This window comes from Apaloderma vittatum, unplaced genomic scaffold, assembly GCF_000703405.1.
Source record: "Apaloderma vittatum isolate BGI_N311 unplaced genomic scaffold, ASM70340v1 scaffold41454, whole genome shotgun sequence".
In the NCBI taxonomy this organism is placed as follows: domain Eukaryota; kingdom Metazoa; phylum Chordata; class Aves; order Trogoniformes; family Trogonidae; genus Apaloderma; species Apaloderma vittatum.
The window spans coordinates 1,731-25,602 of NW_009713978.1; the positions used below are offsets into that span (position 1 = coordinate 1,731).

General features: G+C 36.8%; 2 protein-coding genes across 2 annotated transcripts; one reads left to right on the forward strand and one right to left on the reverse strand.

Moving 5' to 3' along the window:
• Positions 1-1,887: 1,887 nt before the first annotated feature.
• Positions 1,888-16,809, forward strand: MYEF2 (myelin expression factor 2). The gene is made up of 16 exons (XM_009868567.1): positions 1,888-2,111; positions 3,325-3,377; positions 4,678-4,685; positions 4,792-4,885; positions 5,750-5,941; positions 6,600-6,753; positions 7,169-7,218; positions 7,309-7,372; positions 7,526-7,627; positions 7,821-7,871; positions 7,947-8,015; positions 8,295-8,393; positions 11,348-11,419; positions 12,667-12,875; positions 12,994-13,045; positions 14,759-16,809. Exons 1-16 carry the CDS (start codon positions 2,072-2,074, stop codon positions 14,920-14,922), a joined length of 1,473 nt encoding a protein of 490 aa, XP_009866869.1. The 5' UTR covers positions 1,888-2,071; the 3' UTR covers positions 14,923-16,809.
• On the reverse strand, positions 15,575-23,756 carry SLC24A5 (solute carrier family 24 (sodium/potassium/calcium exchanger), member 5). Its single transcript, XM_009868566.1, has 8 exons — positions 23,579-23,756; positions 22,074-22,157; positions 21,878-21,981; positions 21,454-21,554; positions 20,370-20,653; positions 19,477-19,683; positions 16,515-16,616; positions 15,575-15,969 (listed from the first exon to the last, which is right to left on the reverse strand). The coding sequence occupies exons 1-8, from the start codon at positions 23,643-23,645 to the stop codon at positions 15,647-15,649; spliced, it is 1,272 nt and encodes a 423-aa protein (XP_009866868.1). The 5' UTR covers positions 23,646-23,756; the 3' UTR covers positions 15,575-15,646.
• Between the last annotated feature and the right edge of the window lie 116 nt (positions 23,757-23,872).

Here is a 23,872-nt window from a genome sequence, read left to right on the forward strand (position 1 = left end):
TAATCCTTTAAGCAGGAAAGAGCTTAAAAGGCTAAAGAGAATCCATTGCTTTAATCCTAAAATTTAAGGAAGAACTCAAATTGTACTAGGGATCTCATTGGGCAGTGGTTTTGCATTTGCAGATGGGACTGGATTGAACGGAACTGACCTGACTGGAAAACCTGATATTCTTCTCTTTCCTTGCTCTCTCCCTCCTGCTCCCTTCAGTACCCTGCGTTGTTCCCTACATTTCACTTCATTACACAGCCACACAGGAATTACCTTGCCACAACAGACAGGGTAGCGTGGAGGAGGGAGGATGCAGAGGGAAGCTGGAGGATGCTTGAGCCAGATAATGTGTTGTTGACTTTGAATGTTTTAAATCTTATGAATACTTAGCCTGGAGGTGTGTCCACGCATTTCTCAGTTGCTAATCCTCTCTTAACCCACTTGTAAACATTAGAACTGTGAAGTTCCTATCATGAGTACTTTAAAATTTGGGAAGAAGTAATGGGAGAAATACAGATTTATTTGAATTTACTATTTCCTGAGAAGTGCCCAAGCTTGAGTAGATAATACATTTAACTTCGTGAAGGCTGCTTGCATGTGCTCTTCAGTGCAAGACTGCCACTTACTCACTGTTTTGTTAATAACTGTACAGAGAGATGAAAATACTCATTTCAATTAATCAAAATTGGTGATCTTGCCATATGTTGTGGTTGTAAAACTAAAATGCCTGTTTTGGCTGATTTTATACCAGACGCCTTCCAACGTGTCAAAATAAGGTAAAAACTAAGCCTTGTGAAATGTAGGAGAAAACTATAAAGACAGTGGTGTAATTCAAGAAGGAGGGTTCACAATCAATCACTTCTGACAGGCCTCTCAGACATTTCCTGTAATTGTTTGAGTGACTAATGCCTACTTTTTAAAATAAATATTTATGTAAAAGACTTAAGTTTCTCAAACTGCGTTGAGATTTGAACTGGGCATTGATGTATAACTCCAAGTAGCATTTGTTTAATGGATTGCATTTGTGTGGCTTTATCACTGGGTTCTTTTCAGTTCAGCAGCTTACTTTTTTTAAAAAAAAGTAATAATTCAGGCACCTTGATCTTCTGTTAGTGTTACTATCACAGGAGGGTTTAGCATGCTATCAGGAATGCTAAAGAGTTTTGGATATTTCCTCTAATTCTGTTCAAAGTATACAGTTCTATCAAAGCTGAGATTTAGACTGCTTTAAAAGAGAGGAAGCAATTTTTCCTGCATTTTCATCTAAAAATAAAAAGACTTTTAGAAGGAGAGCAGGTGCAGTTGCTAAATTTTTGAAGACTGAGGGCCAGAAGTCTGTTTTGTTGTTGTTGCCAGTGAATAATACCTGGTAAACTAATTAGCCTGAGATGCAGAGCATGTCTTAATACAGCTATTTCCGATACATTTAGTAAGTTTGCAGGTTACACTGAATGAAGTATACCAAGCTGTGCATAAGTTAGACTGTTAGAACTCTCTCTTCTGTGATGACTATCACATAACTTGACCAATGATGTGAAAATTACTGAAGCACCAAAACATGGGTGCTGTAGCCTATTTTTCAGCCGAGTAATTGTATTTTGATATTTGTAGTAATTTTATAGCACCATCTCGTTGAGTCGTGACAGAAATAATAGAAAACGAATGTAACTGAAGTAGCAAGATGTGCTTTCTTTACTTACAGTAGTGAATAAATCTATAGTAACATTATCCTCTTGTTTTACATAAAGCAACATATTTTGGAATTAGACTGCAAGAATTTATTTTTCCTAATTTCAAAAGCAGTATTTGACATCCTGAGAGTTCTAGTAGCATAGGAGGTGTAATAGTCTAATGATCCAATACAAGAATAATTTATTATTTTTTTTAACGTAGGGATAATGATGAGACAGCAAAAGAAGAGAAAGTGCCTGTGAAAGAGAAGTACGTTGCAAAACCCAAGGCAATCCCTTCTCTTGGAAACAAGAATAGATTCCACCCCTATTCAAAGGACAAGAATGCAGGCACTGGAGAGAAGAAGACTATTAATCGTAACAGAGTTTTTATTAGCAACATCCCGTATGACATGAAATGGCAAGCTATTAAAGATCTTATGAGAGAGAAAGGTAACTTATTCCTTATAATACACTTCACACAGGAAAGGGTGGAACTTATATGCGATGTATGTGTCCTTTGAGCCACACAGATTTGATTTGACAGCTTTTTTTTTTTTTTTTTTTTTTTGGCCTTTACTTGGTACATCTATCTCCCTTCCCTCTCTTTCATCTGAGACAATTGCATTGCAGGGTAGGATGGGTAAACGAAGTGCTTACAATCTTCTGCCATTCTAGTGTGACAGTAGAGAGTACATGCATGACCTCATGACTTCTTAAAGAGATTGTGTTTTGTGTAGCTGTAGTCTGTGTAGATTTTTCTTTTATTAAGGGCTATTGTACATTTAGTGTGTTCACATGAATAATTGAGGATGTCTTTTAAAAGTTGTTTTGTATTTCTTTGGTGGAATCTGGCTGTGGAATTAACTTTGTCTTCATTGTCACTACTGCCATGACTGTTTGTCTGGAAATTTGTATTTAAAGCTTGTTACTACTGTTGCAGTTCTGATAGAGTAATCTTACCACCACCCCAAATGTTTTATTTTAAGTTTGGGGTAAAATAATGCTAACATGCATTCTGTAAAAAGTTAGTTCTGTGTTTTCCTTGAAAAAATTGATTCTTCGAAAGTAATGCAAAGCACACTTGGCTTTTAGGCTGTGAAAAATGCCAACCCCCCTTCTGCAACTGCTGGTTTATCTGTTGTAAGGTGACGTGACTATTTGATTGGTTTATTTACTGAAACTTCCTGCTTTAGAAAGTGAGTGGCTTGCTGCGAAATATTTGATGTGTAAATTTGGTTATTACTGAAGGCAAACTTACGATTGAAGACATTCAGGTAGAAAGTCACCTTAAAACAGGTGTTGTGAGTAGGATGATAAATGTAACACTTCTCAGTGAACGTTGACGTTTCATTTGTTAGGTTAAGGGACTGTGTATATCTGAATTTGTTCACCAACTATATCATACTGGCCAAAATATGATCTGTGGTATGAATTAGGTTAAATATAGTTGTTTGTTTTTAGCTTTTGAGAATGTGGCTGCTGCATATTTCTGAAAATTAGCTAAATTATATAGCCATTGACAGGAGGTATGTTGGTCTGGTTTTGATTGTTGGTGAATAATAGGTGTTTCTCTGTAGAGTTGTGCACAGGGGCACAGTAAAGAAAGATGCTGGTGTTTAAATGCATTGTCTCTTGGTATTTTCCCTTTGTATGTCTTATGTAGTTGGTGAGGTTACATACGTGGAGCTGTTTAAGGATGCTGAAGGAAAATCAAGGGTAAGTGCCGTGGGCAACAATCTGCTAGAGGTTTTAAAGTTCCTCAGCAGTTTTATTTTTGTATAATACCTGTACCAGTTATGGGAAAGTAAGTTTCATTTTTACATTGATTTTCATTAAGATAGTCCTAAGGATTTTGTGTTAGAAGTCGTTTGACACTTTCATGCAACTCAAACTAGCTGGCTCTAAAGGACAAGATATTTCTGTAAATGTTAACAAATGGCATTTACTTAATCTTTTTAGCTAACATCTTTGTTTTGGTACAAATCTGTTTCACGTAAAGGACGTTCAATAAAACACTGATTTTATTTAAATTCTGTTAGTGTAGTATTCTCTTCTTGAGGCCAATGAGCATAAAAAGTTAGTTAAGAATATACTGTTTGAAGTGCCTGATTTGACAGCTTTGCAGGGTTGATACTCTTAACACTGGATTAATGTATTTGCTTTCTTAAAACTAAATAGATGGAGATGGTTGGTAGCCAATGGAGTGCCAGCAATGAGGCACTAAGAGTGAAGATTGTTAAAGCTCCTTTGTCTTCTTAAAAATAGTCAAAAGTCTGGCCAACGGTAGCTCTGAACCTGCAGTGGGAACATGAGAAATGCAGGTTTGAGTCTTAACTGAGGTTGTATCAATTGTTGTAAATTACTTTCTTTAACACTTGTTAAAACTAAAACATGCCGTCAGCTTTGCTTTACTTAAAGCAACCCTCAACTCTTTGCTTTATTAGAAGGATTCTGGTGCAGTCAATAAGGTTTTTTTCTTACACAGAAATTTCTCAATTATGTTAGTAATACTGAAGAGGTATGCAGACTCCTCGTTCATCGCACTGATGTACTTCATGTGGGTAGATCTGAATTTTGTAGTCAGTGAGCAGCTTATAATGACATGATGACTGTCTTGATTGGGTTTTGGTTATGTTTTGGTTGGTTGTTCGTTGTTTTTTTTCTTTTCCTTTTTTTTTTTTCTTTTCACCCTTTTCCCCCCCACCTCTTCTTCCCTATTGTCCCTACATGGATCTGTGTGGCATTTTTCCAATTCTGGTTTGGCTCAAAGAGAATAAAAGATAATATATTCTTTTGTACATTAAAGGTATGTATGTTGAGAAAGTAGGAGAAATTCAGCTTGGCTACCAGTAAAGAGCATATATTATGGATTTTGAAGCTGAAAATAACTTGAATAGTTACTTAACAGTGAGCTGGGATCTTTAACGGGAGTCTTAAGTGCTCTATCACATGTGCTGACTGACTTTTTTTTTTTTTTCTTCTCTTTATATGTGATAACAAATCATCATGGATGTAGGGTTGTGGGTAAGTTCCTTTTTCTCTGTGTTTAGAAACACATTGTACAAACTTTCTGTTAATTTTAACATTTTAAATGTTGTTTTAATACTCTCAATGTTTTGTTCCCTCTAAGTGTGGTTGAATTCAAAGATGAAGAATTTGTTAAGAAAGCATTAGAAACTATGAACAAATATGATCTTAGTGGAAGACCCCTGAATATTAAAGAGGTACGGTTGTTGCTGCTGGTTTTAATTTGCAATAGTGAAGATAGTGAAACTACTGAGATGATAATAATGTTTTGAGCATCTTAGCTGTGTAATTTCCAGTTTAATTTTTTCATGACATTTTCTTAATGGACTAAAGTGCCCCTGGGCTTGCAGGAGGTCTCAGTACTGTGCCAAGTGAACTGACAAAAATTCTTTCCTTGAGTCATAATAGACTAATACTACTTTTCTTTGAAACAACTTTAACTTCATATTCTTACCTTAGTGTCATCAGGTCTTTTCCAACCTAAATGATTCCATGTTTACATTGCTGACTTGCTTCAAAATACGATGCAGAGTGAGCTGGGTATCAGACTGCTACGGATGTGCAAAAATGGGGCTGGAAGTAGAGCGATTGTGCTATCTGGGAAGTGAAATTAATGTCAACATGTCTATTGTAGTGTTGTGGTATATGGCAGTGTCTGATGCCGTTCTTTTTGTCCTGTTACAACTTTAATAATAGCGTTAATAAATAACTAAAACCACCTAATTTAATTCGGTTCTTGGCAGAAGGTGCTAGACTGACAGTCCTTTAGATTGAAATCTTTTCTACTTGTCCATAGGCTAGGTACAGCCTGTGAAGTGGCAGTGCACGCTTCCTCTACAAGTGCTTTGCCAATATGCCTCAACCCTCATCTGAAAGGACCCACCTCTAGAGGTGAGGGAATTAGGTCTCCATGCTAATTCAGTTCTTGATCCCTCTGACATGGATGAGGATATTAGTTGATAATTTGATGGGGTTGTGTAGAATTTCAAATAGTACCTTTCTGTTTGTTGCCATTCCTCTTGCTGATGATTAAGTTGGCTTTATTTCTGTCCATATTTCAGGATCCTGAAGGTGAACATGCTCGTAGGGCATTACAGCGTGGAGGAGGACAGTTTCCAGGAGGACATGGACCTGATGTGGCACCTGGAATAATGAATTTACCACCTTCTATTCTCAATAATCCAAACATTCCTCCTGAGGTTATCAGTAACTTGCAGGCAGGCAGGCTTGGGTCCACTATTTTTGTTGCTAATGTAAGTTTAAAACTGTATTTTATAACTGTAGTATTTGGTCTTTGTAAAACATTTTACATAATTCAGTTTTAATATAAAAAGGAAATTGGAAATGTTGACTCACAGTATATTACACTTAAAATACTGGGATATGCATTCAGATTTTGGTCACGAAAGATACATTAAACTCTAGAGGCTGACATGCACTTTCGGTTACTCCACAGTCATCTGTTGATTCCAAAAATATTTTCTATGTCTTTTTGATATCTATTTACAATTATAGGGGGTTATTTTTGTTAATTAAATATACACCTCAATTTATCTTGCTAGTTTAGACTAACTTAAGCTGCTATATTTGTTAGAGGTGCTTGCTTCATAATTTATTTGCACAAAAGATGACTATGCTCACAAGGGATCTTGTGGGAGTACAGCTGCTCTTGACAAGAACCCATCACTTTCTTAATGTTAGTATGTTAAAGTAAAATATGTATATTTAATATAAATTGTTGCTTTTGGTTGACATTTTTAATGTGATTTCACTGTGTAAGTGTTACAAAATCCTGGTTATTTACATAGATTAAGCATTTTGTGAAGCTGAAGAGTTACAACAGTGCAGAAAATTTCCAAGTGTAATGGCAGAAATGTGCACTGAAATGACTAATGTATTTGTGTGTATAAGCTTGACTTTAAAGTTGGCTGGAAGAAACTGAAGGAGGTCTTCAGCATTGCTGGAACTGTAAAGCGTGCAGACATCAAAGAAGATAAAGATGGCAAGAGTCGGGGAATGGGAACGGTTACCTTTGAACAAGCTATTGAAGCTGTTCAAGCAATATGTATCCTTGGTTTTGCAAAATAATTGATCAGATATTCAGTGTTTAATAGCTTCTGTTAGCATAGTTTTGCAAATGGTGCTTATTTGCATTGTAGCTAGTGTATAGAGACTAGAGTGTAATACTGTGCAGATTAAATTTTTAGTATTGATAGAGTTTACTGCTGCAGTCTAAAAAGGTGGTCTTCATAATGTTGACCAAGCTTAAAATATGTGGTAATGTGACATGTGCAACTTACCTTTTATATACCTAACAGCTTGTTAGGCCAGCTCTTCTGGCCTTTGAATTGGCATTCTAGAGATTTGGTAAGGTAAGACTCTGAAAAGTGGTACAGAATTAAAATAAGTTATTACAGTGATTATTCTGAGATAGTTAAATTGTCTTCTGCAGTTAGATTCCTTGACTTGCATTTCTTCAGCTATGTTCAATGGGCAATTTCTGTTTGATAGACCCATGCATGTAAAAATGGTAAGTTGCTTACATTTCTTTCTACCTTACATGTTCTCTGCCAAAACAACATTGAAGAGGTCACAGCATAACTGCCTTCGTTTTTTCCAGGATGACAAGTCGGTTCCTCATGAAGATTTCCGTGTTACAGACAGCAAAACCTCACAATTACCTCGTGAGTGCACCCTCTGTGTTCTACTCCTCGCACTTACTCTATATGTTGATATAGGGTCTTGGAACAGTCTAGTAGTACTTTTGCTTGCTGTGGTCTCATTATGATAGCAGAAGAAAATCTTTCTTCTGATGCTACTTAATTTTTGTTTTCCAGGTGGTCTTGGTGGCATTGGTATGGGACTTGGACCAGGCGGGCAGCCCATCAGTGCAACACAGTTGAGCATGGGTGGTGGAATGGGGAGCATGGGTCCAGGAGGTAAATCTGTGGTCTTCGTTTTTATGTTTTACAGAGCTTTGAAATTGTAATTTCTGTGTTTGGAAGAATGACATACTCTTGACAAATCAAGCTTTGTTTAGTGTGCTTTTGAGATGTTAATTGTCTCCATTTTTAAACTTCATTAGGACCTTACCTGTCTTGTAAATGGTGTTTGTCTTTTTTTTGTTTAAAGGCATGGGAATAGACGGTCCAGGATTTGGCGGAATGAATAGAATGGGAGGCGGTATGTGCAGTCACGTTCTTTGCAGTAAGTAGTTTTTTTAGTGGTTTATAGAAAACACTCTTCCTTATTTTACAGGACTTGCTGGATTTCGTGGAATTGAAGGAATGCCCAATATGGGAGGATTTGGAATCAACCGAATGGGAGGTAGGCGAACACTTTTCCTGTACACTTAGGAAACTTGCAAGTGTTTATTAAAAGACCTTCCTTTAGGGATGGGCGATGTAGATGAGTTCAAAGGAAATAGTCAGTGGCATGAAAGAAGACATATGAACTGGCACAGGAGTAAACTATTTAAGAAGTGCCTCTGGCATGCATTAAACCCACTTCTATTTAAACAAGCAGCTGTGAAACAAGTGGTGTGTGAACCTCATCTTAGATGTATATAACAAACTATTTCTTTTTTTTTTCCTTTGTTCTCTGCAGAAGTGTTCCGTGGTGGAATGGGAGGAAACATGGACAGAGATTTTGCTCGTAGTGACATGGCGTTGAACCGTGGTTTTGGAGATTCTTTTGGAAGGATGGGTATGGTAGCTCTTAACATTTTCTGTGCAAGCTGCAACATAGTATTGCGAGAGTTATGCTAGGTGAAGAGAAGACCTGGCTGTGTTAGTCATCTGACTCTGTCCCCTCTCCCCTGGCCATTACTACAAGGATCTATTCCAAGTGCTTATGGTAGCTATCACTTCGGATGGAGGTTAAAGTGTGAATGTTTTTCCATCTGTAAAATATAAACAAAATAGCAATTTGAGAAAAGCATTTAGCTTAATAGTTAGCTTTTTGAGGTATTAAGTCTTTTGGGTATTAAAGTGTATGCTTCTGGTAATCCTGAACAAGCTGTCCGTGTACTACCTTTGTAACTTCCAGGAGCCTGCTTTTGCAAATGCATGCTGGAAAACTGATTTTACTGCAAATTGAGTAGCATTGGATAGGAATGGTGGATTTTGGCATGCTCTGTTTTCTTCCTGCCCTCTGAGCTCCAGCAACTCAGAACAGGATTTATTGGCCTCTTCTGCGAGGCAGCTTTCCTTTGTTTATAGGTGATGTATTGTTGACAGAGTTAATCTTGTTACTTTGGAGTTCCCTCAAATAAGATACTTTTCTATCTTAAGAGAAATGGAAGTGCTTAATGGTAGAGCCTTCTTGCACTTTGTTACTATACTGTTACCCGGATGAATACATTATAGGAGGCAGGTTTTCTTTCCCCATTCTTCTTGTTTTTCTCCCCACTTTCCTTAATTTCTCACTGTAAAAGGGAGGAGCTGCTAAGAGCATATGTTTCATTTGGTCTAAAAGTTGAACTTTTTTTTTTTTTTATTATTATTATTCCTTTTTTTTACCCCTTTTTAAAAAAAAAAACAAACTTGGGCAAGTCATAACAAAGGGTAACAATTGTCTGCTTCTCTTCAAGCACTGGTAGTTGTGTAGAAGTGGTAAGAATATAAGAATCTCAGCTGAGTTAGTCTTAATGTCTTGGGATTAATGTCTTGGAAACCCAAGTGTACGCTTTCACCCTACTTGCAGCATAGCATAAACATCTGTTTCTGGAGTGAAAATACAAACCCTTTCAGTTGTAAATGTTCATGCAAGCAATATGCTTCTGAGTCTTCTGGTAGTCACCTTGGTTTTGAAATACGTGATCGTGATCACTGTGAGAACCTATTGTGGGAATTGTTCACTCAGTAGATCCAGCGAGCTTCCAACTTACAACTCAGCAGTAATCTTACCATTTAAATACAGTTCTGAGAACCGAGAGGAGAGTTTCCCAACTTACCATTAAATAATGGAAAGAAATTGTAGGGATTTAATTGGAGAAGACCCTAGTATGCTCCTGTTACAACATTTAGGTGAATGTTACCTTAAAAGGAAGTGTTGTGAGTGCATTTGGCTTTACTACCCTGCTGCTTTGAAGGAGGGCAACTTAAGATAGTCTTTGATTGGGCTATGGCATTAATTAGAAAAAATTAGGATGGTTGATTTGCAGCAGAATCATTGGAGTTGCCATTTAAATTGCTAAAATTTTGAAGTATCCAAAAGGCCAAAGATTGTGCCATAAAGCATCTCTGAGCATATAATTTTTTGTTTTTGAAAAGCCAGTGGGGGAAAAAGTACACGTAAAGGATGTCTCTAAGGTCAGAAATAGCTGAAATCTTGCTTAATAGGATTATTTATGTTTTCAGGTTGAGTTTAGAGGTTTTATTGGTCTTTTTTATTATTTTATGTGCATCTTAGACTGTTAGGGAGACTTTTTTCCTTTTAAAAGAGAGTGGGTGTAACAGATGCATGCGAAAACAACTAAGGATTTCTAGCTCTGGAAAAGTGTGGATTTCTTTTTTTCTTCACAGTGCTTTTTAAGGGCAAAAAAGCAGTCATGTTGGCAGCAATCTCTTAATTTGACTTAGTATTTCATTGCAAAACCCTCTCTGGCCCAAAAAATAAGTAGTAAGATCTTTCTCATGCAAACTGTTGGCTGAAGTACTGGGAGTAATCCTGCTGGTGTTGAAAGCGGGTTTTGGTGTTTTTTTTTTAAACAGGCTATTCCATAGTTTTTGCAGCCTTGGTATGGCTATGACAGCCTGTTGTCTGAAAGGAGACGAGTATTTCTCAAGCAACTGACAGAGAACAATTTTTGCTGTTTTGAACTATGTGGAGAAAACGAATGCAATGGAACACGCAGCAGTGACTTCTTAAGATATTAAACCAATGGTGTCTAGCCTAATGACAACAGTTATTTATTTATTTTGCCAGAAGTCAAAACTGTGCTTTTTCTTTTAGGGATGAAAATCAAGCAAGAAAAGTGCAGTTGACAGTTCAGCCCTGTTTTGCAGTGGCAAGAATGTAGTTCTTTTGAAGTTTTTACAGTTCTAGAAGTTCCCTTGGGATTACTTTCCTGACTATTAGTGCTTCAGTGAAAAGAACTATTTATCACCTCACTCTAGAATGAGTCGCTGATACCATTGTGACGATTCCATGGTTCTGCCAGATAGCTTTTGTTAAGTGTCAATTCCCTTTCTCCCTCCCTTTTTCCCACCAAATTCCATCAATTCACTCTTCATATGCAGTAAAGGAAGACATGGGGAGATATCTTAAAGCTCTTGGCTTCTGCACTGGTTTCTTCAAAATGCCAGAAACTAGGGCATTTCTGTATTGTGAAGTTCAAATAAGACCATCCCTTCAGTTTTGACGCTCTGCTTCCTAACGTGGGATATGGCTTGTTTAGTTTTAAGATGCTTGTGCTGCTGGCAAACTGTCAGAGGGAAGAAAAAGCTAGGAAGAAAGCAGGAGAAGAAGGAGAAACTGGTGTTACTGGATGTTTCCTATTTAGCTCAAATAATAAAGGCACGGGTTAAAGTGTTGTATGCAAAAGAATTGCCAGGTAACATTGGGATCAGATCCCTTCATCAGTGTCTGCTTTTGTTGTTGTTGTCGCTAACTGGTGGTTTCAGTGTATGTCACTTTGTTTTTTTTTTTCTATTTAGGTGGTGCAATGATTGGTGTTTTTGCAGGAGGAATGGGAGCGCCTAGCATGGGCCCAGTAAGATCTGGAATAAGTAGGTTAACTTGTTTCAGTAGAGTGTAAATGCATAGGAAAAGTAACGATACTGTGTACATGTAATCGTATTAAATGATTTTGTTGTAGTGTTGAGTCTTGGCAGTGCTGGAAGAAATAGAATTCTGTTGGGTATGACTGCAAATCTAATGGGTTTTAAAGCTATTTTTATTGAGGTAAAAGTTCGGAGGAGAACTTGCTAATACAATCTTTTCCTCAATCTTAGTTTTGAAATTATTTCCACTTCTGGTTTAGAGGGAGAGGTGATTCAAGTAAACTTCCACAAGGGAAAAAAAGACAAATAGGCACAGTTATTTGTGTGAATTTAATGAAGCTGAACTTCAGTAATCTCTCGTAATTGAAATTAAAAATCAGCCTTGAATTCCAGATTATCAGTCAGTTTAATTTTGTACAAAGCTCCAATACTGAGGTTGTATTATAGGAAATGTCTGAGTTCCTCAGGCTAGAGCAGATGAGAAACTAAAATCCTGCTAAGTGGCAATCTTGAGAGGCATAAGGCTTAAAGAGAAGGTCCCTCATGAGTAATCTTGATAGTTTTACTTTACATTCTTTTTTAATTATGAATCCAGAAAGATTATAATAGGATATCTGAATGTCATGATCTTAGTTCTTTATATAATATACATTAATATATTTTATAGCATGTGTCATAGGAAGGTCTAGGTTCTTCACAGTACTTACAGTAACATGTGTTCTTTGCAAAATATGCTTTCTCTAGAAGATTGTGTCATTAAGCGTGGCTGCATTAAGTAAAGCTGAATGTGAAAGCAGAAAGCAAAATAAATGATAGTATTTATGGTCAAATTATCTGTATCTTAACATTGCCACAGTTATTCACGTAATTTCTTTTGGGTACAGGGTATTAGATTTTATTAAACTGGACAGGCTTTAAATCTTAATTCTTTACTGGTGTTTGACATTTTACTAAATTAGATAGTGTGAATAATAGCTTGGTGCAGTTTGGTTTTTACTTTTACTTTAGAGCTGACACTTTGTATCTTCTAATGCTTCAATCTAAAATATTAGCCATGCTACTACATAAAACACTGTGCATGTATGAAGTTATGTTTTGTATTACAGCAGTTTTATTGAAGTTATTTTCCTACTGACACAAACCAATTATTTTTTAAATATAATTTTGGTTTTTTTACAAAACACTTGTGCATTTTTTACCTAAAATATTTTTATTTTATTCTCTCTTTTTTTTTTTTTCCCCCCTCTCTGTAGGTGGTGGAATGGGTGGTATGAACAGTATGGCTGGAGGAATGGGAATGGGGATGGATCGGATGAGTTCTGGTTTTGATCGAATGGGACCAGCTATGGGTGGAGGCCTGGACAGGAACATCGATATCGATCGAGGATTTGTGCCTGGCCCAATGGGAAGTGGCATGAGAGAGAGATTAGGCTCTAAAGGCAACCAGATATTTGTGAGAAATGTAAGCATTTGAATACATAGAAACCATGAGCTTATTTTACGTGCATTTATGATGCCGTGCTCTTTTTCTCTTTGTAATATTTTGTTATTAATAATGTTCTGGGTTTTTTTTATTCTAGCTTCCTTTTGACCTGACCTGGCAGAAGCTAAAGGAGAAATTCAGTCAATGTGGTATGTAAATGAATCCTACCCCTGCTCAGCTCCATCTGCTTCATGTTTTATGTGGTATTTTAGATGAGGACGGGAGGACAAGGTAGTTGCTTTATCCTGAAGAAGAGTCTAGCTAGCCTAATCTTTCTTACTTCCCCCATGTTTTCTGAGTTAGATAACTAATTGTTAGGCATGACATAACGCATCAGACCAAGGTACAGTATGGGTTGTGTTGGCTCAGAGTGCTTATCTGCTATAAACTTTAACTCATTCCAGTTATGAAATTACTCCTTGAGCTTTTTATTTTTTGAAGCAGGTATTATGTATCCTCTGGCCAACACAGAGTATATAATGTAGCAATTTTTTTGGAGACAAATGCATGCAGGAGCCTGGGCCTGTTCAGGTTATGCATTACTTCCAGAAGTTGTGCTGCATCAAATCAATTTGCCAGAGAGACAGATTTGGGTTTTAAGCAAGTAGATGATCCTGATTTGCATATTTGCAGGCTGTAATGCTTCCCTTTTATATTAAGAAATAAAGGCCATTTTAACGTAAGATAAAGGATTGCTACAAATATCTAATGCTTTTTATCTCATTCAGAAAAGTTGTCTTGTCAGAGAAGTGAATGAAAAATGAAGCTTGGGTGTAGAGATATGATTGTTTTGTTTTGAAAATGCACTTAGAGAATGGAAATTTTAACTGAATTACAGGACAGCTTTTCTTATTTTGGAGACACAGAAAAGGCAATTTAAAACGTACTACTAATACCTAAGACAGTTTTCATATAGCTATTTGCAGAGTTGGTATAAATTAGAACTCTCAGTTCAACTATGTAAAATTTTCAAGTGCTTGGATTTTTTTTGTAGCCTGAGGATATAGCAAAACAGATTTGGTTTGGTTTTTTTTGTCTTAACTGCCTTGGCAATTTTCAGGTAGTTCACCTATTTTTTTTTTTTTAATTATTATTATCTCCTCGGCAACTAACAGATGTAGTAGTTACATTGAATTGTTCTTAAGAATTATAAGCACGAATATAAGCAGCAGACTCTTTGCTCCAGTATCATAAGGAAATTTACAGACCATGTCTCTGTATGTTCAATTTCTTTCAATGAAAGGCCAGTCTTCTGTTACATGATACTTAAAAATAAAAAGCCGTGTATTTTAGGGAAACGTTTCTTGTTGCTAGTGGCATATAGGGGCGGGGAGTGGTGTGCTACAACGTATACCACAAAAACTCAGTAGCTCCAAACATTGAGCATTCTCTGAGGTAGCAGGACACCTACATAAAAATGTTGCTCATTAGTTGAGTGCCCGACCTCAAGAAGCTGAGATGAACGTAGTGGGCTGGGTTGAACTGTAAGTCAGTTAATGCCTGGCTGTAGCCACACTATTGGCAGAGTCGGGAAATGAAATGCAAAACTTCCCCTTAGCCTAATAGGGCACTTTTTTTTTTTTTTTTTTTTTCAAACTTGAGGTCAAATACAGGCCTACGTCATCTTCAACTAGGCTGAAGGAAAGATTGGAAACAGTGGGCCTTAATTTTGATTATGCACTGCTGTTCTGACCTGTGTTACCTTTCCTGAATGAGTGAATATAGCATCAGTCTGGAAGTGCTAAGTTCATATGTCTCCCTAGATCATATTTGAAAATGCTTTTTTATCACTTCTGACAAGTTCTTTAAGTTGTTAGTGCACCGACAACTTGAAATAACTGCTGTTTAACTTATTTATTCAGGTCATGTAATGTTTGCAGAAATAAAAATGGAGAATGGAAAATCAAAGGGCTGTGGAACAGTCAGATTTGACTCACCAGAATCTGCTGAAAAGGCCTGTAGGATAATGAACGGCATAAAAATCAGTGGCAGAGAAATTGATGTACGCTTGGATCGCAATGCATAATTTAAAACTGTGTGTTCAGGAACATTCCTATGTCTGTTTAGCTTCTCTATCCTAGTAAGTCATTTTTAGTAACATTGTTTGCTTACAAAAGCTGTAAAAAGGAACTTTTAAATCCCACCAGCCTTTAACAGTATAGTGTTTAATATACTGTGATACTTGTTAACTGAATCTTACTATGTTTGGTTTTTAAAGACAATTTGCCTGATTTTTGTTGTTTTTTTAGAGGCACTGAGCACCTGCAGGTCCATACAGACTGCAGAAGCTTTGGATGCTCAGCACCTTTGGAAAATTAGGCCAAGTGTCTCTAGTCATTCAGTTTAAATGAATGGTTATACTGTTTTTAATAAAATAAGCCATTTTCTCTGTTAATCTCAAGATTGCATAGTGGGACTTGTTTAGTGTTTTCTGATTCTCCCCTGCCCCCCCCCCCCCCCCGCGTGTATCAACATTGTAATGTAAAAACTAGATGTCTTTTTTTCAGAATTTTTGTTTTATATGTGTGTTGTAGTCATACTGTAATTCTTGACTCTAAAAGAAAGGGCTCCATTTAGGCTGTGATGTTTTTGTTCTAATTAATATTACTTTATTGACATTACTTAGTTCTGTAAATAAGATATAGAGCCCAGTGGGAGTTTTGCATTTTTTTTTTTATTTTGACTAAATGAAGAAACAGATCTTTCTCTCCTGCTTTTATTTTTTTCATTAGTATAATCTCTGATTAAAACTAGTTACCGCAGACCCTTGTAGGATTGTTCCCTATGATGCCAAGTTCATATAAAATTGATAATGTAGTAAACACTAAGTACAGTACAAGACAAATTGCTCCCAATTTTTTATCTATTTTCCAGCCATTCAGGTGAACTGCCAGAAAAATAAAAACAACAGAACAGATAAGAGAAATGGCTGTATATGTCAAACCACTGCTGTTCACTTCTATGGGTCCTGATGTATTTATGAAGGCAGTTTTTATAAACCAAGGTATTCCCAAACAGAGCATATCAAATACGTTGGATCCTACAATGTTAGACATAGCCATATCGCCATTTCCTGTAAAAGAAGAAATACGAATAAGTCTGCTTCACTTCATAGTATGAAATTGCCAAATTATTTTGGAGCAACAGACTGTCAGCCTTCATTTTCTCACAGAGCACCCTTTTCATTGAAAGTCTATAGTCATGATTCTGCGGAACCTGGTTTTGGGTTCCACTAGCATGTCACTCTCCCTAAATCACCAGCATCGGCACAGTTGCACTTAAAATAAGCTAGACAGGCTGTTACAAAATTTAGTCCTGTTTAAAATACCAAGCCCTACAGTTGTGTTTTGCAGTAAAACTGTAACACTTGATCAACAACAAACCAAACCAATCTAGAACAATACTTCTCCAGGATACTTGGAGAGGTTTTTAAATGTCTGAGCCACAGCTTCTTCAGGTAAGCTATTTATTTATTACTAGTAAGCTTAAGCTTTAGAATCTGGAGCAAAAATTTTGCAGTTACTCCTTGAATTTCTGGAATGTTGACTAAAATGCCTTTTTTTCATGGTACCTTTTAAACATATCTGTTGGAATGACCCCGAATACTAAAATCTTTACCTTTTCGAGCCACCAGCACACTTGCAACTGTATCCGGTACACTTGTTCCTGCTGCTAGTAAGGTGAGACCCATTACTGACTCTGGAATTCCCAGTGTTTCACCTGCAGTTGATAAATGATGGTAGAAAATGCAAGTATGTTTTTAGCTTAAGTTTCATTCAGAGAGTTTGCTTTGAACTTTGTTTGCTGGAGAAAGGATTAGTAATTATACGGTAATTTGAAAAGGATTTTTTCAGCTAACTTGGCTAAAAATGAAGTGACCGAACCATGAAGTAGTTAAAAACAAGAATAAAAAATACCATCCTGCTCTTGTTCTTCAATCAAGTTAAAAAGGGCTTGTAGTATAGTAACCATCTTACTTAACAAGTTTCTCAAAGACTTGAGTGGAATGTCTGCATTGGTCAAGACAATATCAATTATGAATATTTTCTTTCAGATACAGTAGAATTTTAAATATCTAACAATTTTATTTTATTTTTTATCCCCCCAACTTCTGCGAAATGTAGTCTTCTGTGTTCTGGGTCATCTCATCATTAGTGCTCAACAGTCTCAAGGAAGCAATAATTCTTATGTTCTCTTTGAAGGCAGGGGAAAAAAGCGCATGTATTTTGAGGGGGGAAGGAGGATTATTGAAATCATTACTACAATACTGTCTCAGTTACATGGCTTTACCATTTTACTCCAGTTAGAAAGTTCTTTTGTTGGATTTGGAAGAATCAAAATGCAGGATTTTTATGACTTGTAAATGTCTTTTAGACATGTCTTTTAGAAGCGTGAGTTGCTTAAGGTAATACTAGTTTAAATTAAGAAAGTTTTAAATCGTTAACTAAAACAGCAGCTTGTTTTCCTCCACTTTTTTTTTTTTAAGCTCCACATGTCCTGTAAGCATATTAATTTCTCATTTAAAATACAGGGGATCAGATCTTCCAAACTGTTGTATCAATTGCACCGTTCACAAACATCAATATATTGAAGTATTTGATACCTCTATTCAAACTATTAATTTTTTTCTAAGTGGAAAACCAAAAGTTCTTAATACCTCTTTTGTGGAAATCTGGATTCTTACTTGCGGTATTTGGACACTAAGAACAGTTTTCATAAGAGAAGTAGTCTATAGGCTAAGTCAGCAATGCTTGCCTAGTACGTATCAGCTTAGTCTAGATCAGCCCCATAAATTTGTTTGAAACTGTTTTTTGACTGAGAGGGACTAACGTGATCCTGTTGCAGAATTTGTACTGGTATTCTTCCACGACCCCTAATGTAATACATTTGTAGACTAAGGGACCAACAAGATCAGCTTTTATAAGGCTGGGAAATAATGGTTTATGCAAAGCAATCCAGGGTGAAATACCAGTGAACCAACCTATGTACCCAGCAGTAGTTTCTAGCCCTTTTGAAGGTTTTAAGATAGAATCTAAACTCAGGTGAATCTAATTTTTCTTTGTATTGGATTTATCTTCTATTTAATGTGTAGGAGTTTTTTTCTGACAACTGACCATAAAGAGAGAACGGTCTTATTTTTCTAGCCTTTAGTTAATTTTGTGTGTTAGTAGCAATATCTTGCTGTGAGTAGTCAAATTTTCTGTGCTAGCAGCAAAAAGGCATAAGAAGTTAGGTTTGTTCTTGACCATCAAAATTTAGTCCCCAGCTATGACACTTTGTGACATTCTGATAGGCTGTTTATGCAATGATAGAATCTTTGAGTCGCCCTCCATGAAGGAACCTAGACTTGAATAATGTGTGTAATTATTAGCAGTTTAACATGTACATAGAGCATACTTGACCTAGAAGTAGTGGTCCAAAGACCCCAGTCCTGCTTGTTGACAGTGGACTAACACTAACACACTACCTGAATATCTAGTGTACCTGCTTTCCTACGAATGAGTGCTTTGGCTAATAGAACAGCAATAACTTTCTGATCTGAATCCTGTTTCAAAGGCTTCTAGTATCCAGACAGTAAACCCTTGCTTATTTGATGAAAGTGGAAAATTATTTGACCAAGGAGTGAACCTGGGGGTGTTACATCCAGCCATCTACTAGTAATTTCTCAGAGGTTTACCAAATGTGTAGGTCTGTTTCTGCACTGAACAAGGAGTTATTCATTGAACTTCTGTTGAAAACGAGTTTAGGATGCTGAACTAGCAGAATACTTGAGTAGGATTAGTGAGCTATAACGTGGAAATGGCAAGCTTTGTAACATTTCTTTCTTGTTTAGAAATTTTTCTGCTTGTTCTTAAAAACTGGATTTTTCTCAAGCTGACTGAAGAAACGGTGAAATGAGGAGACCTTTAGTAGCTTAAGATTTTAAGAAAATTTTTATACACAAGTTCATAGCCCTTCTCTCACTTAAATGCTGTTCCTTTACTACTTCACTTTATGATGCCAATTCATAAGAAGTATACATACGCATGCACCAAGAATGTGTAATAAAGACATGATGCTATAGTTGGAATAAAATAGTACAGAAATTTGGGAGGGTTTTTTAGCAGTTAGTGCAATGTCAAATCTCTTACTATAGTGTTCAAGAAAAATATAGGTTATAAAAATAATGAATCTTTTGCAGAACCCTGAACAATTCCAGCTTTGGTGGATTCCATGTTTGTCAGACTTCAGTCTGACAAGTTTATTGCTGTGTATCTAATTGTTTCACTTCATGAAGCAGTTTCATTAAACCATCTCTTCAAATATAGGCTCTTTTTTTTGTAGCTATGTAAACAAATTCTCATTGATGTGTTTGTACACTATTTGAGGCAGCCTAACTCTAAAGTGGTTTTCACTAGATGGAAGGTGGCAAACTAAGCAGTCAAACATAAGGTGTTGTTGGTTGTGTTTTTTGCAGAAAAGTACACGTTGCTAAACTGCCTGTTAACTGTGGTAAGGAAATCTCTTCAGAGGTAGAAAACTTCTTTCTGTGATTCTCAAATGATTGATTCTGTATAGCAGCATGACTCTAGGTACCTACCTGCTATTGTTACCATCCATACAAGAACGTAAGTTATTGCAGAAATCCATGCTGCTGAAATTAAAAATGTTGCCATGAACCAATTCCTCCAAAACTGTCTTCTGCAATCTGGTGTAGTCAAATAGAGTAGTGTAATAATAGGAAGGGATAACACCCACAAAATTCTCTTCATATCTGCTTCAGGCATGGTGAAGACACTTGGATGATCTGTTGAAGAAAAAGTATCTCTTTTAAATTGTAGCATTAAGTTTGAATCTATAGCATACAATCATATTACTGGCTTCTACTTACGAGAATACTGAAAAAAAGTAAAAAATACTTCTTCAAGTTCTAGCTGTAGTCCTACATCACACTGAACAAAATTCTGAAATCAAATGTTCTTTACTTACCGCATCACTAGGAGAGAACTAACTTGGATGAAAAGTGAACTTTTCTATAAAGGTTTATACAAAATGTTTACCAAGAGTAAGTACCAACAGCTGTGTTTTGCCTAAGTGAAGAGGAAACTGATGATCTATGGCCACTTCACAGCTATTCCTTTACTTCTGGTATCGTGTGTATTTTGGTCTGTGAACCTGCCATTGTCATAAGAAAACAGTGTGTATCGGTACAGTTACCAGCGTGTCTTCCCATCGCTACTGCATTCTCCAGGCAGTGTTGATGGGAAGTTTCAAATGTGGGCAGCAAAGACTGATGCAAGTCTGCTGTTCTAATAGGACACAAATGAGCAACTATCTTAGCATTCCTCCAGCAACTAACTTCATGTTACATTCCAGGGAAGAATGATTTACTTAAATACTATACTAGAGTTCTCTTGTGAGCAAAATCTTAGTAATCTGCTCTTCATTAGAACTCGTGCAGAGTGCTAGAGACAACTGTAATAATACTTATACCTTCAGAGATTTCATCAAGCCCATGCAAGCCTGTTGAAAGTTGAGAGTAGTCCAGCTCCTCTTGAAAAATTCCGCTATCTGTTCTTGACGGTTGACGAATTAGAGGTCCACTTTCTTCCCTCCATCCAACCAGGGGCTGCTGCTCAGCATTCTCTTCCATAGCTTTCGTAAAACACGTACAGCAGGGACTGAACTTTTTCATGAGGTATTGGTTGATTTTGATGTCAAAACATAGTACCAGAATATAGCACCCATATATCAATAATAAGGATGCACTTTCATACCTAGAATGCAAAATAGATGTTCACATAACATGTAGTATAAAAACTCAAACTCTTCAACATATTAAAATGACTGATGTAAGGAGAGAGAAAGTTTGCATGAGTAGCAAAAGGAAAACACACAAAAGCATCTGTTTGCAGTTGTATGGCCGGTGTCATTCAAGTTCATGAGTGCCTCCATATCTTTCAGCTGTTTGATTAATTTATTTCTCTCCCCTGCAGAATCTTCTATGTGTATTGTGTAGCTGCATGTTTTTGAGGGGATATTACTGATCAAACATCTTACTGATGTTTGCTAAATTGAGTCTTTGTGTGATAAAGACAGGGATGATATGTGATACGTTGAATTAGAAAATTACAGGCTTTCTGCTGGACCTGACCTGTTGAGGCAACAGGAGTTTCAGTGTTGATGGAACAGAGTTAGAACATCAGACGTTTGTGGTCTGTTTCTGGTAGACAAATATTTTTTTTCATGAGTAGTGCAATCAAAGGAAAGGCTCAAAAGGAGTAACCAATGAAAACTAACTGCTATGCTAAAAGAGTCATGATAGAAACGGTGAACTTTGTACAGACAAACCTATGCAGATCAGATGCTATAAATATGCACGGTTTGGATGTTTAGGTAATGATCTTTACAAGCATTGTGACTTTCTGTGTTGTTTTTTTTTTTTTTTAAAGCCAACAGGATGTTTGTTTCTGTTAGCAAATGGCAGTTCCAGACTTGAAGTTTGGGTTTGGGGGATTTTAGTTTTTCAAAACACTGTCTCCAGTCAACATGAATTCAACACTACTTGCGCTCTTACCAGTAAATTCTGTTGTCAGATATCATCCCAAGGACCGCTGCTACACTAATTGTATATGCCAGACAGTCTCTAAACAGCGGCCAGCAGGATAGCCTGGAAACCTGCGGATCACAGATTAATTTACTTTTCTTAAACTTGTCTGTAACACTTTCACTAAGTGCTGTAAATGCTGCATCGATATGTTGTTTCTATATTATGTAAAAATTTCAGATTCTTAGGAATGACTAAAGTATGATATTTAACAAGTTAGTGTTTTTAAAAACTTTCATAGCAAGTTACCTTGAAACTGATTACATGCTGGTTTTGCTACTAAATAATAAACTTGGCAGTTGTCATAGTAAGTCTCTCTTGGCTTTTGTTGGCAAATGGGAAAGGATATAACCATTTGGCTCTTAGGAGCAGAACTATCAAAGTTGATACCTACCACGCTGGAAAACAGCCCACAAGCTGCAGAAATACCAAGAAGATTATAGATTGCTGATCCAAGGATGGTGCTGATGCCGATATCTCCCTTTGTCACAAAAACTCCTGTAAAGAAAATGACTCTCTGGTATGTTTCAGTTTGGCATGAAAAAGGAAAGGATTCTAGATTGTGAGGAGTCAAAACATACGTCTCTTACCTAGAAAAGCAGTGACAAGCTCTGGAGCAGAGCTCCCAGCAGCCATAAAAGTTGCTCCAGCAACATCCTGAGAGAGGCCAAGGCCTGAGGGTAGAGCGAAAGAATTGCTTAAAAAATAAATATTTTGGTAGTCTGTACCCGTTACTTGCATTAATATATAATGTTAGAAGCTAGTACAGTTTGAACTTTCCTTACTTTATCATACACTTCATGCATTTATTTGAAGTGGGTAAAGTAATGCATTGAAAACATAACTTCATTTATTGGGCTAATTTATTTTTAACTTTATTACAGAAATTAGCACAAATACTAGAAGTACTGATAATATACAGGAGATTTGGGCATAATTTAAAAATGCAAAACAGGCATGTATGTGGGCTTTAACTCTGTTTCATATGGGTAATAATTGTTGGGCAATTCCTTCAACTTTAGTGTGATGTCGCTACATGATCCATGTCAAGTTTGTCTATCTTCCAGGGACATCCATGCTACTATGTCTTCACGTACCAGAAATACTAGTTAAATTCAAAACAGTGCTGTGTTTTTAAAATCAAATTTTCACTTCGTGTGGACATATAAAAGCCTGTGTCTTGCTTTAATGAAATGAGATTTATTTTTTTTTCTGGTAAGTTGACTGCTTCTGAAATGTAACTCACTCTGTGAATCAAGTTCTGCACACTAAGAACAGGGACGTATGTCTAACTGTGAAAAAAGTTTGACAAATGCTTATTTATCATCAATAAAAAAATACCAGTTCCATAGCAATGTTTAAGCTTACATTTTCTGTAGTGTTCTGGTCTGGAGAATGTTTTCCAGTGTTCAGAAATGAGTTTCCCCAGGGAGTTTTTTTAATTCTTGGCAATGAAAAACTGGCAATGAAAAGCTGAACTCTCAGCCAAGACTATCACTTCAATTCTGTGGTCTGCTGAAGCCAGGGGAATTACTACAGGTTGATTAGATTTCATAGAATGGTTGTAACCAGCATATTTTTTTCCTCCCATGTCATACCTTTAATATGTAAACAGTAGCTCATCCTTATACTTCCTCACTACTTTGAGAGAAATGCAGAAACTTTTTCAGCCAAGGTACTCGTCTCCCATGTTCTAACATAGGGAGAGTTTTGGGTTCTTGGTTTGGTGTCCTGTCCATTGCCCACCCTTCTTTTCTTTTATTAGTAACCTAGATATGTTACTGCTCACCCCAAAATTATATATATCATCAGTTTTGTTAATAGTTTCAGTTTAGCTTAGCTTTCCACCAGGCACAAGGAAAGCAAATTTTAAATGAATGCCTGTCTGGAGTGTAAAGTATGTTTTTTCCGATATACCATTGATACATTGCATCAAACCAACCAGGGCATTGGTGAGTCGCACCATGCACGGAGGCTCTGAAATGCCTTTGGTTTTGTCTCCAGAGCACTCTACCTTCGAAACTGGTTTTAAAAGAGAATGTTCTGCACAGCTCTGCTCAGTGATAACAGGGAAAAGATCAGGATGGTCACTTACATTCGCTGATGATCTCTAGAGAAGGCAGGAAATAATCATCGCACACAATGGACACGGCCAGAAACATGTACAGTATAATTATGAAATAGATAACGATTCCTCCATCCTTTCTCTCCTGCGGTGTAAAAAATCCTTCAGGAAACTCCGATGAAGAAGAGAGGACGCAGCCTGTTCTGTTTTCTGAAAATTGAGTACAAAGCTGTTAGGCGTCCCAACACCTTTCCCCTTCCCGGGCTGTGGAGCAGAGCCCGGCGCGCAGGGGGGCCCCGGGGATTTGTGGGTTCCATCTCGGCA

Coding starts and splice junctions, on each gene's coding strand:
- MYEF2 (XM_009868567.1), top strand. CDS start 2,072: ATGAAATGGCAAGCTATTAAAGATCTTATGAGAGAGAAAG. Junction 7,628..7,820: donor GGGGAGCATGGGTCCAGGAG/GTAAATCTGTGG, acceptor TTTTGTTTAAAG/GCATGGGAATAGACGGTCCA. Junction 8,016..8,294: donor TGGAATCAACCGAATGGGAG/GTAGGCGAACAC, acceptor TGTTCTCTGCAG/AAGTGTTCCGTGGTGGAATG.
- SLC24A5 (XM_009868566.1), bottom strand. CDS start 23,645: ATGTTTCTGGCCGTGTCCATTGTGTGCGATGATTATTTCCTGCCTTCT. Junction 21,555..21,877: donor GTGGGCTGTTTTCCAGCGTG/GTAGGTATCAAC, acceptor TGTGATCCGCAG/GTTTCCAGGCTATCCTGCTG. Junction 15,970..16,514: donor TGTGCTGGTGGCTCGAAAAG/GTAAAGATTTTA, acceptor CTTCTTTTACAG/GAAATGGCGATATGGCTATG.